The sequence below is a fragment of the Diospyros lotus genome, chromosome 7 (genome assembly GCF_014633365.1).
Source record: "Diospyros lotus cultivar Yz01 chromosome 7, ASM1463336v1, whole genome shotgun sequence".
Classification (NCBI taxonomy): Eukaryota; Viridiplantae; Streptophyta; class Magnoliopsida; order Ericales; family Ebenaceae; genus Diospyros; species Diospyros lotus.
In genome coordinates this window covers 34,437,043-34,452,030 of record NC_068344.1, presented here as the reverse complement: position 1 = coordinate 34,452,030, position 14,988 = coordinate 34,437,043, and the positions used below count along the sequence as shown (strand labels likewise).

The 14,988-nt window shown below is 36.2% G+C and overlaps 1 protein-coding gene across 6 annotated transcripts; it reads left to right on the top strand.

Moving 5' to 3' along the window:
• The first annotated feature begins 4,193 nt into the window (after positions 1-4,193).
• On the top strand, positions 4,194-14,988 carry LOC127806397 (protein argonaute PNH1-like). 6 transcript variants are annotated; one of them, XM_052343653.1, is made up of 24 exons: positions 4,194-4,288; positions 5,023-5,123; positions 8,106-8,474; positions 8,557-8,765; positions 8,860-9,006; positions 9,135-9,268; positions 9,384-9,493; positions 10,620-10,726; positions 10,826-10,964; positions 11,050-11,166; positions 11,458-11,565; positions 11,661-11,732; positions 11,836-11,958; positions 12,122-12,281; positions 12,486-12,607; positions 12,720-12,857; positions 12,944-13,086; positions 13,290-13,352; positions 13,527-13,590; positions 13,687-13,822; positions 14,016-14,089; positions 14,167-14,261; positions 14,353-14,384; positions 14,587-14,988. In XM_052343653.1, the coding sequence occupies exons 3-24, from the start codon at positions 8,118-8,120 to the stop codon at positions 14,754-14,756; spliced, it is 2,820 nt and encodes a 939-aa protein (XP_052199613.1). In that variant the 5' UTR covers positions 4,194-4,288; positions 5,023-5,123; positions 8,106-8,117; the 3' UTR covers positions 14,757-14,988. The 6 variants fall into 6 exon arrangements, with proteins under 6 accessions (XP_052199613.1, XP_052199614.1, XP_052199616.1 ...); XM_052343654.1 differs by having other exon boundaries at positions 4,236-4,341; XM_052343656.1 differs by lacking the exon at positions 4,194-4,288 and adding an exon at positions 4,454-4,473.

The following is a 14,988-nucleotide window of genomic DNA, read 5'->3' as shown; positions in this document are numbered from 1 at the left end:
CCTTAAAAAATAAAAAATATATATAATCAGACCCAAAAAATGTGCAAAATTAAGAAAGCGAGAGTATATTTGTCATGTTGTGAGGGGGTTAGGAAGCTTGAAGTAGGACAAATCTATAAAGGGAGGGGCCGATTGATGGGCAGATCAGCACAGCCATGAAAGCACAATGGCATGGGGCTTTGGAGGCAGAGCGGCAATAAGAATGTCAAAATGCAATACAAAGAAAGCAGCTTGAAAGGACCAAAAGCTATTGAGAAGACAGTGTAAACTTGTTTTATCCTTTGTGTGCTTCCCACTAGATTAGTCCCTTTCATTCGTATGAGTGAGAGTGAGAGAGCTGGCAAAATATTGCTTTCTAAATCACACACACAAACACACTTCCCTCCTCTTACCAATTGTGCTTCCAGAAACAATCTCTGTGGATTAGGATGGAGTCATTTGCTCATTCAATGTCACCTCTTTTGAATGAAAAATTGGAAATCTTTCTCATGATGTAGACTTCAAACGAATAAAATTATAAACTCTTATAATCTTTACAATTGATGGAGAAATATTTATAAAAGAAAAATTATTAAACTATCATTCAAGATTGACTAATCTCATTTTATCACATGTTTCTATTGACAAGTAATAGGGAGATGACACGTGTCTTTTTATCTAACTCAATTTTGAAGAATAGTCGCAAGCATATAACTTTTCATCTATAGAGAAATTAGGCCTAATATTATCTCTATTATGTTCAATGAATTCACCTCCACTTCAAGATAAAAGATGATGACTCTGAGTATCTCAGCTCCTTTTACTTACATAAAAGTAAGAAGTCTGATAATACTTGTATAAAGACAGAATTATACTGATTCACCTTAAATACCATCATCAATTATTTTCTCGTACAAGTACAAATGACACTGATAGTGCCAAGAAAAGACCAGTTGGTTTGGTCCAGATGTTATTTTAAAAAGTACCCTTTTAAAAATTTTAATTTTTAGAGTTATTTTCAAAATCTCAAAGAAATTGTATGAAAAAATATATTCCCCCCACGATGGAACCAACAATGGTGTTGGATGAATGATTATGGTGGGATATGAATGGGAATAGCCAGGATCTTGTCTTCGTTTGAAGCCAAGTTCAAAGCTTTACTCATTATTTTGGCTTTTGGTTTATTAATCATTTGGGCATGAGAACCGGCACTGGCACACCCTTTGATGAAATTCTACCACCATATGTGTATCATCATCATCATCACTTGCAGGATCCACTCTCACTGATGATTGATGCTATGCCCCACCCTCATGTCTCCATATCTATCCATCACCGCGCGCGCCTCTCGTTACAATAATTTACGGCTCTTTTCAACTTAGCTAGGGACATGACGTATTATTAGAATATACATAGAGTGGTATAAATATTCAATATTAAGTATTAAAATTTACTTAAAACCTTTAAAAAATTACTTGAAAAATGGAAAGATTGAGTGTTATTAAATCAATTGCAATTTTAAAATTTTAAAAAATTATTAAGATTGTTATAATTAATGTGCCTAGGTGAATTCAAACTCAAAATAGATTCAAAATAATAATAAAAAAAGCTCAAAAAGAAGTATTCCTAAAAATTTTAGTCTTTTTTGGGAGATTTTTTCAAAAGACTCTCTCGAGAATCAAAGATTTTCAAAAGGCTCACTCGAGAATCAAAGATACAATCTAGGAAAACCCTCTAAATCATGACTCATAAAGAATACGTCAATTTATCAATGAAATCTTTATTTAAAAAATAGATTTTTTTTCATCTCTTAACATTTAATCTTTATAAATAAAAAGTAATTTTTTTTATCAATATATGCTTAAAACTCTACTGATTACACTTTTTACTGCTAATACAATATACTTTTCTGATGGAACTAATTAAATATCGTAAAGCTCGTGTAGGAAACACTCTATATTCTTGAATGTTTTTTTTTTTTTATAAATTTTTTAGAGATTGAAAGTTGAAGATAATTTTTTTTATAATTATAAATTATTTATTATATCTCGATAACAAAAATTAATTTTTTTTAATTCATTTGCCCTCAATTCAAGAGATGAACTTTGGGACTTAAATGCTTTTAACATTTTCTTGATAAAAATGTTGAATGATTTATTAATTTTATCACGCCAACTACAGATTTCGGTCCCTTAAATCGGCTGAATATCTTTATTCAAGATTAATTAATATAAAAAATATTTAATTAATAAAATTATGATGGTTATGAGAGGGTGAGTTACGTGGCAAGTAGGGACCACCAGTGGCGAGTCCCCGAGTCAGCGGTGCAGTCGTTTCGGGGGCACAAAACGACGCCGTCAAATCAACAGTGCAAAATCTTCGAACACTGTGCCCCCCCGCGCTTCCCCTCCTCCCAAAGCCGCATTATCGATGGGGTTAATTGCCTATATTTACTATATATATATATATATATATATAGGCAATTATAATACATTTAAAAATATTTTTATTATATTTAAATTTTAACTAAAAATATTTAAAATTAAAATATAATTATCAAGTACCAAAAGAATATTTATTTAAAAAATTTAAATTTTTAATTTATATATACATAACACGAGTTACCTTTATTTTTTAGATTTATTGACAAAAAATTATAAAATATATTTTATGCTTTTTGAGGTTTCTTTTTTTTTTTTTAAATAAAATAAATAGAAGAGACAAAGCTAGTCAACAACATTGTAACAGAGGAATATTTCAAAGGGTTGCAAATCATAGAATGTAAGTACATAAAAAACATGAAAATAATTACAAATAGACATCCCCACAACAATATATACACACACACATATATAAGGGCTCAAGTACCTTAGGGATGAGCAAAGTCATGGACGAACCAATAAAGACAGATATTCAGTCTTAAGAGTACCATATTTTATAAACCATATCCACTATCGATCCCTGGTTGTTCAAACATAGTATTAGGTATTTTATATTGTTATATATATTGATGCTGTATGGGGGTATTTTAGATATTTTACATACTATACAAATTTCTTAATATTCATTTAATTGAGGAGAAGATAGTGCAAATTTTCAACACAAATAATTAATCTACACATTATATTGAAATCTAGCTAGCATGCATGATCTCATAAATTAAATTACTAATAAAAATTTAACAAAAATGCGTTCTAAAATTAGGTGATATTAATATTTGATTTTTAATATTCATCATAGTATTTTTTTTTGCTTAATGTAAGGTTAAATTTCACATTCTTTCTTAAATTACACCGACTACTTTGGTGACTTTAAAAATAATATAAACTTTCTTAGGTTGTAATAAACTCTTTGAATTGTCAATTTTGCCCCTATAGTTAAATTATTCTCTCTTTCTCATAAACGCTGATGGTTTGATAGTATTCAATTGTAGCCACCGCCAAACTAATCACTATTGTTTCTTTCTCTTCCATCTTTTCTCTTTGCCCAATTGGAAATCTATAATTCCTTGTTTGTTTGGAATTTGTCTCCCAAAACAAATTCACGATCCATTTTTAAAGGAGATAAGGATAGAGAGAAAACTAAATTAAGTGAGAGAATTAATTAGAGAGAGACAAAAAAATAAAGATATACCATCAATAAAAATTAGGCATCGTCTTTAATTGTTGTTATCTTCTTCTTTTTTCAAAGATCTCTGCGTTGTGTTCGAATCATCTTTATCTGTTTATTTTTTTCTTATTCTCTTGTCAATTCATCTTCATAATGGACGAACCCAAGTCATGAATTTAAAAATTGTTTGAAAAAGAAAGATATATGTAAATCTTATTTCTCGTAAACACAATGGCAACCATCAACCTATATCTTATTCAAAAGTTTAGGAGATTTTATGGGAGAGAATGAAGTGAGGCGGAGATAAGAAAGAAAGAAAGAGATGAAAAGATATAAACAAGAGGATATTTTAATCTTTTACAAAATATAAACGATGATTTTTAGAAGGCGGGAAAAATTGATGATAAATCATAAAAGTCCAAAAAGATTAGTGATGTTTCTAGAAATGCAGGGATAGTCAGAACAATTTAAGCAATTTCATGGATGTACTGTGAAATTATCCTTAATATAATTATCATTTAGTTTTGTAAACACTTTTTTGTCAAAATTATATATATATATATATATATACATAAACGTATCACCTGTGTGTACCCCATATATATGTCAGATCTGCAAACCAAGAAATTAAAGGAAGGAACCAGCAAGGAAACGCACTGAAAGCTTTGCAGAGATATCTATACCTCTCCCCTTTGCCTCTGTATGGAATCTAACAGCTTTCTTTTCTTTTCGATCTCAACTATACATACATATGTAAGCTTAATTATACATGTATTTATGTTCTTGATTATTCCCACAAAATTCTAACCTTGTTCTTTTGAATTCATCGTTTTTCTCTCCAAACAAACAGAAAAGGAGCTCGTATATAAATATATGTTTTATCAGGTGCACGCTTTAGCAAAGTTTATATATATATATATATATGTTGTATCTTGTATATGTGTAAAGGTATAATCCTACCAAAGCTCTTCTTTTTCTCGGTTTAAAGCCTCCTTTTTCTCAAAGGCAGCGACGAGGGAGAGAGTGAAGAGTTGCAGTAGTCTCTGAGAGATCAGTATGGCGCAAAAGCCACCATTGTTTTTTCTAATCACAGCCACATGCATTTCCCACCAATTCGATTGAGTTTTTTCGCTTTCTTTACGAACCCCGAAACTCTCTCTTATTCCTCCATTATCATTAAACCTTGTTTTCGTGCTTGGGTTCAGAGCCACATTATTCCTTCTCTTCTCTTCTTGAAGCCTGTCTTCTGCTCTCTACTTCTTTTCCTGCAAATCTTGGTGGGTTTTCTTGTGTCTGACTTCAACTGTTCTTCTTGGTTCGAAACCAAATCACTTGTTTCTTTTATGCTTTATTCTACTGTAGATCTTACAAGATCTGTGTATATATTTATATATGTAATGGATTTAAATTGACAAGGGGCCATGCAATGTGCAGTTTCCGTGGAATTAAGCAAGGCGAAGAAGAAAGCGAATTCAAGGCCCAGGCAGTGTGTTAAATGATCAGCGGCGAGTTATAAAGAAAGCGTAAGGTTTAAGGTATGTTCTCTGCTTCTCTCTCTCTCTCTCCCTCTCTGTGTAATAACTATATATATGGGTTTTAAGCATTAGGTCGGCGTTGATCAGTTATATATATATATATATATATATGTCTAGGACCTTGGTTTCTTTCTGGGAATCTATATATAGAGGAGAGAGAGAAGGGGGGGGGGGGGGGGGGGGGGGAACTGATAATGATTGTGGTGGTGGTGTAGGGTTTTAACTTAAATAAAAGTCCATCTGTCTTTGGCTTTTCATTATTCTCAACCATATCTTTCTACACAGGAGAATTACAGACGTTCTTTCGTTTTCTCTGGTTTGCATTTATTGAGTCGCTCTGTTACCCATGATGGGTAGTTGTCAACACTACATATCCAACGCACACATGGGGAGAGAGACAGAGAGAGAGAGAGAGAGCTAGCCCTAGCATTTCAGTTTTAGCCAAAAAGATTAAAGAATTAATGGTTGATTCTTAAACAAATTGTGGTTCATGCAGTTTGTTCATACTTATTCTATAGCTTGACCATAGCAGCTGCTTCGTTGTAAATGGTTTTTCCTTTAATTCTCTCCCCTACTTGAACTAATTTTGGCATGTGTAACTGAGATATTCTAACAAAATCTTTTTCTAAAGTCCATATTTTTTGTGTAATTATTTTAAAAAGTAATCATCATCTCTAGTTGTAAAAATTTGAAGCACTTTGATGAGAATCATTGTTCTTTTTGTCAATAAAAAGCTCGCCTTTAGCCTCATTTGATGGAACTTTTCTTTCCTCTCTTCTTTTCACCAAATCTTCTGCATGCTTATAATTACGTTTTAATATCTTTAGAAAGTTATAAAGATCAATGTCACTTCGTATATATATTTATAAATAATCTTGTATGTACTATTTTGGATTATATATATATCTTGTAACTTTACATATTGTGCCTTGCTTCCTGGGAGCTGTGAAAGTACCCTTCTGCTTTTGAAAACAACCCAGCAGTGTTCCGTCATTTTCAGCCAAAGATCCCTTTATTGGTCAATGGATCAAATTCTGGGGAACTTCCCGATCCCTTGCAGACAATTTGGCTACTGTTGAAAAAGTGGACACCATACTTGAAGAATACACAACTTTAGTTTGAACTCTTCAACACCCAATCGCTAATCGGTCGAGTTAAAATTCATATAAGTTTTCCCTCATATTAAATAAAAATTATACACAAAATTATAACTCTACCCTGTCAACCAACCAACCGATTGGGTTGGAATCGAAATCATTTTCCATAGATAAAAGAGTTGATCTTGAATTAGTTGCTGGGTATCTAACTTGGGATTGCTTCTATCCCTGCCAATGTCCCACCAAATCCTGGGATCAGCCATCATCATTCGTTGTCCAACTTTTGGAGAACAAAAGGGTAGCCATAGACCGGAGCTGATGACCCATTTCTGGGATTGCATTAATGGTTGTGGAAACTGCATTAGATGCTAGTGTCTAGGGCTCAATTTTTGGGCGTTTTTAGGGCTTGGTATTCCTGCTTTTGATGTTTCTGGGGGGAGGAGGGGGAGGGAGTCAGTAGAGGTCTGAGCTTTGGAAGGAGTTAAATAAAAGCTCCCTCTGCATCTCTGAAAAGGGTTTATTTTCTTGCCTTACAAAGCGGTCCAGTAGTCCAAAATGATGCGCCCAGTAGTGGGTTCCATCCCCAACAACAAAAGATGGTTTAAGGACTCTGGCTTTGTGGTTATCCCAATAAAAGAAACTCATCAGCAGAAGAAGATTGAGTTGGTTACCATTTTGATGGGATTCAGGCCTTTGGCCATTCACAAGAGACAACAAAGTTGCCTTTTTGTTCACATCGAGTAAACTCATCTCGTACAAATCAAGCGTATTAAGTAAATGTGTAATGGAGAAGGTAATTTAACGGCGAACCATTGGGTTATGTAGTTTTTGTTTTTGGTGTTTTGAAAACAATCAAATTTTCTGTTTCATATAAATTTTGCTTTCGTATGGAAACAATCTTGAAATTAATATCTATAATGCTGTAGGTTTCAACTTTTCACCACTTTGCTAACCAAAAATATTATCGCTATGAAGGTTTTGATTGGGTATTAGAGCTTATTAACCAGAGACAAGGTTTTTAGGTAAATTCATCGGGTATGTACAATAATCCATAAATCACAACACACTAGGTAATGTAAGCACACAGAAATCTCTATGTGGGCTCGCTCAAAAGAGGTTTGAACCTTGTTCAACAGCCGACTATATTGTGAACCCTTGGGTTTTGCAGTTTCTGTTTTTGTTGTTATGAAAAGAATGAAAATTTTGAAGATCGCTGTTTCATATAGATTTTGCTTTCATATGATAACAATCTTTGTAACCGCTGCGGATAAGTCCTAAAATTAATATCTATAATGCTGCGGTTTCAATCTTTTCATCACTTGGCTAACCAAAACATCACCACCATGAATATTTTGATCGCATATATTACGACTTATGATGAGTTGTTTATGTTGATATAAAAAACATAATTCTTGTACGAAATTCAAGGTCCTTAAATGCACATGAACAATCAAGAGAGTGGCGATACTCTCTATGTGTTGGCTATGAACTTGTAGTTTGTGGATAAGTACATGCATATCATCATTTCCTTTTGTCCTATGCCAAGCATGGATCAGTTTCTTGTTTCACTTTGCCTCATGGATTTTCTCAGCATATTAATGTCCATGAGCTTTTTCTCTAGTTTTACTTGCAACTTTTCAGAGAATAATGAACAAAAAGAAAAAAAGGGAGGGGGGGGAGGAGAGAGGGAGATAGAGAGAGTCCTGTAGAGATTTGATTCTAATCTCCATCTAGAACTTACCATTTTAAGATTTGATTCTTGGAGCACACGTGAAAAATGTCATGCCATCATCACCTTTATCTGTTGCTTCTCTGGCATCAAGCTTGAAAGTTGAAACCGTCTTTAAAGTAAAGTGGCTGCCTTAACATGAAATATGTGGTTCAGGTCACCATAGAAATGCCTCACTGGCAGCCGGAAGAGCCTAAGCAAAGGCATGTTGTCTCCACCAGGAGGCCTCTGCAGGACTCCATGAATCAGCATTCATCGGCCCAGATGCCATTGAGGAACCATGAGAGCTCTGAAGAAGTGAAGAAGAAGAGTGAAGGGAGGGGTAGGGGAAGGAGAAGATCAGGGAGAGCTGCAAAATTGGATACACAACAAACGCCAGAAAATGGGGCTGATCAATCTGCTTTGCCAGAAAAATCTCTTGTCTTGCACCGCAGGCCCGGATATGGCCAATTGGGTACTAAATGCGTCGTTAAGGCCAATCATTTCCTTGCTCAAATATCAGGGAAGGACTTGGCTCAGTATAGTGTAAGCCCTTTGTCAATCTGTGGCCTTGGCTTTCATTAGTCTCTCACGTGTTTTTAACTTTCTATTCATAATTCTGATGCAGGTTAAGATCAAACCGGAAGTCAATTCAATCAAATTGAACAAAGCTGTAATGGCTCAGTTGGTGAAACTTCATAGAGACACTGACTTGGGGCAGAGGCTCCCCGTTTATGATGGAAAAGGGGCCCTTTACACTGCGGGCCAATTGCCTTTCACCTCAAAGGAGTTCACAATAACATTGGCTGAACAGGATGAGCGGAAAGGCATCAGCAAGTATGCGATTTTAACAATTTGTTACTAAATTTGCAGCATCTTGGTTATGTGATATTAGATCAATGAAATTTTTCGTTTTAATCAATTTTGTTAGGGGGCGAGAATTTATAGTGACACTCAAGTTTGTAGCTCATGCTAGCATGCACCAATTGAGTGAACTTCAATCTGGGAAACAATTAGATACTCCCGTAGAAGCAATCAAGGTTATTGACATTGTGCTAAGGGAGCTTGCAGCCCAAAGGTATACCTCCAAGGGATTTGTTTTTGATTTATTTTATTTTGCAGTATCTTGTTTTAATTTCTTATTAAACTGATGAACTTTTGTTGTGGTCTTAATTATGTGCTATGATTTGATCTGGATTGATTTAGATATGTTTCCTCCGGGAGATTTTTCTATTCCCCCAACTTTAAGAGACCACAGCCTCTTGGCAATGGCTTGCAGTCATGGCGCGGCTTCTACCAGAGTATAAAAGCAACACAGATGGGAATGTCACTAAACTTTGGTAGGGACTTCTTCATTTCCACTTAGTTCTTAGTTTATCGAATTTGAAGATCTTATGGTGCCATATTTACAATTAAATAAGACCTTTCATTTTGTTTATTACCATTTTACTGCAGACATGTCAGCAGCCGCTTTCATTGAACCACTCCCTGTCATTGAGTTTGTAGCTCAAGTTTTGGGTAAGGATGTATATTCGAGGCCGCTTTCAGATGCAGATCGCATTAAGGTATGGCATCTAAATGCACAATTGTAAGTCACATATCATTTATTGTTGTGAATCTCTTCATACTTTTTGTTCAAACACACTTATATATTTGTCGTTAATAATTTTGTATTACAGAAATCTTTACTGGGTTAGTTACTCATTCCTTCTTAGGACTCATTCATGTTCCAATATAGTTCAGAAGTGTCTTAAAATTGACTATTAGCTTACTCATTATCGCTGGATTGGCAGGAACTTTTAACTTGCTTTAAAGTCTGCTCAGGTTAACGTGTGGTTTTTACATCTTTACGCATCATGCAAGAGAAGTTTAAGTTCTTACCTCAGAGTGCAATTAGCCGCTGAAGATATTAATATAACATCTGTTTATGAATTTGACTTCACAAGTATCATCATCCAAATGAATTCCTTATATTCTAAGTCTTACCTTCTGAAGGCTGTGCACGTCAAAGTTCAGGTGTATGGCCATGAAGCTGTCAAGTCATGATAGCCCACACTATGACCCACACAAAAGATAAGAGATTCTCTCATCAATCTGTTGATAGTTGATTATCTCAACCATCAGTAATGCTAGCCATTAGGTTAGATTGAATGCATCTTCAGGCTGGGTTTTTGAACGGTGTGAACACCAGTTTTCAACTAGTGGAAACTCTGCTCGCGTAGTTGTCACCGTTTTCATTGCCTCTTTCCTGCCATTGCTTCCTTTTCTGTCTTATTGCGTTGAAGCATATTTCACCTTTCCTCAGTCCAGAAGAGTGCAAAAGCTTTGGACATTTTTGGCCGATGAGATGTGGCAATTGTTGTTGTCAATTTTGAGGCAGTACTGCAGTTTTCAAGAATGATTTGTAGTCCCTTTTGCAGTGCAGCTTCATTTATATATTTCCAACTATATTATTGGGACATATAGGTGATGTTTTACCTACTTTTTCTTATATGAGATATTATTTACCAATTTGTTGGCTGTGTTTATGGATTCAAGTGTTTCCAGCCCCAAGTCACTCAATTTTCTGTCCAGGACTGAGATAATACACATTTGGAACCACAACTTGACCGACTGATAGATTTGATACAAATGATGGTAGATGCTACAAGTCAACATCGTCTAACCAATCATTCTGTGAACTTTGAGTAGGTTAAGAAAGCACTTAGAGGGGTCAAAGTTGAAGTTACACACAGGGGAAACATGCGAAGGAAGTACCGTATTTCAGGGCTGACATCCCAGCCAACAAGGGAGCTTATGTACATATCTTATGCTTAATGTTCATTTTTTTTTTCTCTCCTCTCTCCACTTCTGTATCTCTCTAATGTTGTTTCTTTCGCTTTCTTCTCCTTCCTAAGTTTTCCAGTCGATGAGGAGAAAAACATGAAGTCGGTGGTTGAATACTTTCAAGAGGTGTATGGCTTCACCATTCGACATCCCCATCTACCTTGCCTCCAAGTGGGAAGTCCAAGGAAAGTGAACTATTTGCCAATGGAGGTAGGCTAGGCTAGACTCTGGTGTATATTAACTAACTCCAAAGATTATTGTCCTTGGAAAATACCATGCTGCTATACTTTTTCAGGCTTGCAAGATAGTTGAAGGACAGAGATACACAAAAAGGCTGAATGACAAGCAGATAACTTCGTTGTTAAAATTTACATGCCAAAGACCCCGGGAACAAGAGATAGACATTTTACAGGTCCGCATCTTCAGTCATTAGATAAATTTTCTCTTTATTTGATAAAACAACGGTTCCATGGTTGAACTATTGAATTGACTGGAAAATATTTTTCATGTTTATTGTTCCTTGAAACAGTTTTTTTTTTTTTTTTTTTTTTTTTGGGGGGGGGGGGGGGGGGGGGGGCGCCTGTTGTAACACTATACAGGGTCTAGTTAGTTATATTCATAACACATGAAAAAACATATTGTTGATATTTAAGTAGAGCCAGCCGCTATAGCCATAGCACTGAAGTTTCTGGTCTCTGTCCAGACAATTCAGAAAAATGCATATAGCCAAGATACTTATGCAAAGGAGTTTGGCATCAGTATAGACGACAAGCTTGCATCAGTTGAGGCTCGAGTTCTTCCTGCCCCTTGGGTAACTGTTCTATGGCATCCAATTTCATGATGCTTATTTGCATTATTTATGAGTATAGAAATACTGATGTTCGCTCCTTGTCTTGCTTTTGATAGCTGAAATACAGTGATAATGGAAAAGACAAGGAGATCTTGCCTAAAGGTGGTCAGTGGAACATGATGAATAAGGTAGCATAATATCGTAACACTGGAGCTAGTAAAGTTTTCTGTACCATACACCTTTGGTATAGCTTGCTGGTTATCCCTATCTAAAACATGGTAATCTATGCAGAAAGTGGTTAATGGAAGCACTGTAAATTACTGGGCTTGTATCAACTTCTCGAGAAGTGTCCAAGAGAGTGCAGCGCGTGGTTTTTGTGATCAGTTGGTCCAGATGTGCCAAAGCTCTGGCATGGTAAGCTTGATGATCTTGTGAAATTAGCAGGGAAGAAGGACTTGATTGACTTCATCTCATTTTCATTTCCACTGATTTTTGTCTTAAAAAATTCTCTCTATCAAACAAGATTTCCCCAGCTGAAGCCTTCTGATCATTTAGTTTTTGATCTTTTTTTGCTCAGGAATTCAACAGCGAGCCCATAATTCCTATCTACTCAGCCAGACCGGATCAGGTAAAGAAGGCCTTGAAATATGTTTGCAGTGCAGCTGCAAATAAACTTGGAGGGAAGGAGCTGGAGTTACTCATCGCCATTCTTCCAGACAACAATGGCTCTTTGTATGGTGTGTGGCTCTTTATATCATGGATCTTCAATTTCTCTCTAGCTTGAAAAAAGAAAATATGCAAATCCCTTAAATCTAGGTTTTTATTGCTTCTCACCTTCCATTCAGGATCTTATAGAAAGGAAACTGAAAACTTTTTCATTACTAATTACATTGTCCCCCATGAAGTTCCATGAACTAAACCTCTGCTTGCTTTTCACTCAGGTGATCTGAAGCGGATTTGTGAGACAGAGCTTGGGTTGATTTCTCAGTGCTGTCTTACGAAACATGTACTGAAGATTAGCAAACAGTACCTGGCAAACGTGTCGCTTAAGATTAATGTCAAGGTCTACCTGGAAAGAATGACATACATTTTCTTCGTCTAATTTGTCGTTTTGGATTCAATCTAAGACTGGGTTTTGGTTCTTCTTCTTCTTCTTATTCCCTTTCTTTTGACAGATGGGAGGAAGGAATACCGTGCTCTTAGATGCCGTAAAATGGAAAATTCCTTTAGTAAGTGATATTCCAACCATAATATTTGGGGCCGATGTAACTCATCCAGAGTCTGGAGAGGACTGCAGTCCATCAATAGCTGCTGTAAGCATTGGCCAACTTTTATTACTTCAAAATTGAAAACCATCTTGGTTTAGAGATTAAGCCTATCTCACATTACTTTGGCACAGGTTGTAGCATCTCAGGATTGGCCAGAAGTTACCAAGTATGCTGGCTTAGTTTGCGCTCAGCCTCATCGTCAAGAACTTATCCAAGATCTATACAAAACCTGGCAAGATCCTCAACGGGGCACGGTTTCAGGAGGCATGATAAGGTACGTACTTAAGGTTTCACGACTTTAATCATGTGACTACTGACTAGCTGTGGTGTTATAAGAGTCAAAAAGATAAGTTCTTCCAGTGAATAACCGAGTCCTTCCAGGGTATGTCGTCATTGAGACATAACCAATAGTATAGGAGTAGCTTTTTTGTGTGCATTCGATAATTCAAGATTACAATTTAACGTTTACAATTGCAGAGAGCTTCTACTATCCTTTCAGAAGGCTACTGGACAAAAACCTTTGAGAATAATATTCTACAGGTAATATACTTTGATCTTTTGTAATCAGCTCCCTTGGTATAGACTTGTCCATTGTAGCTTATTCGTGGCTTCGGATATTAATTAGTTAAGAAGCAAGCCAGGGAATTGTATTGTACTGTCCAAAAGATTTGTGATTAGCTTCATTCTTCCTATTCCCATCAATTAAATTTGTAGGGATGGTGTCAGTGATGGGCAGTTCTACCAGGTTCTACTATATGAACTCGATGCAATTCGTAAGGTTGGTTTCCAGTGATTTACCCCTGCCATCTTTGTCATAAGGAACATGCAGATATATACATATACAATAGCGTGCTCATGATCGGTCTGTTTCTAGGCTTGTGCCTCATTGGAGCCCAGTTACCAGCCTCCGGTCACCTTCATTGTAGTCCAAAAGCGTCACCACACACGACTCTTTGCAAGCAACCACAACGACAAAAGCAGCACTGACAAGAGTGGGAATATCTTACCTGGTACTGATTTTTGACATTTTTGTGGTAGCTGCCCACTATGATTTGTGCTCATAATGAATTAATTCATAACAAAGAATGTTTGAACTCAAATCAGTCATTCAAACGCTTGCTAGCTCTCTCCTCTGGCTACTACTAATCTTGATGAACATCAATCGCCATGTATGAACTAATCATCATCTATTTTCGAGTGCAGGTACCACGGTGGATACTAAGATTTGTCATCCTACTGAGTTCGACTTTTATCTATGCAGTCATGCCGGGATCCAGGTATGATCCTTCTTAAAAGGGTGGGTTCAGTTTGGATATGGTTGCATCGGATGCCAATCAAGCTAGCATTTTTGCAGGGAACCAGTAGACCAGCTCATTATCATGTCCTCTGGGATGAGAACAATTTTACTGCAGATGAGATCCAATCTCTGACAAACAACCTATGTTATACGTAAGAATTCTTTTCCTTTTCCTTCTCCCTCTCCGCTCTTTTACCAGTTTCATAATTTCTCAGTGACAAATCTGGTTGGTGTTTATCGCAGATACGCTAGGTGCACTCGATCTGTTTCTCTAGGTAACATTTCCATTCACCTCTTCTGGAATTATAATATTAACTTGGTACTAGATCGTAGAATTTCATCGATAAATATAATCACCCAAGAACTCGATTCTGCTCTCCATTTACATTGGGAAACTGGTTGAAAATGTGAGTGTTCCACATGCAAAAGATTAATTATGGCTTCAAATTACAAACATTTTTTGCCTTTTCGATGCAGTGCCGCCTGCATATTATGCTCATTTAGCAGCCTACCGTGCAAGATTCTACATGGAGCCGCATGGACATGAGAATGCATTGATGCACTCCACCCGAGCAGCGAATGGTTCCTCAGTCCGGCCTCTGCCAGCGCTGAAAGAGAAGGTCAAGAATGTGATGTTCTACTGTTAGAGATGAAACAGAAAAGAATTACAGCACAGGAATGATAGGAAAAATGTCTGAAAGGTTGTACATGAATGCTTTGTGTTCATATTGTAGAGAAGAGATTGTTTGATGCAATGCATTTGCAAGTTTCTGTTAACAAAATTTTGTTGTTAGCTAGGATCTGGAATGCTGGTGCATGTAAATTGAGATCCTTCTGCCACAGCATTGCTCTTAAAGGTGATGCTGCTTGCTACTGTAT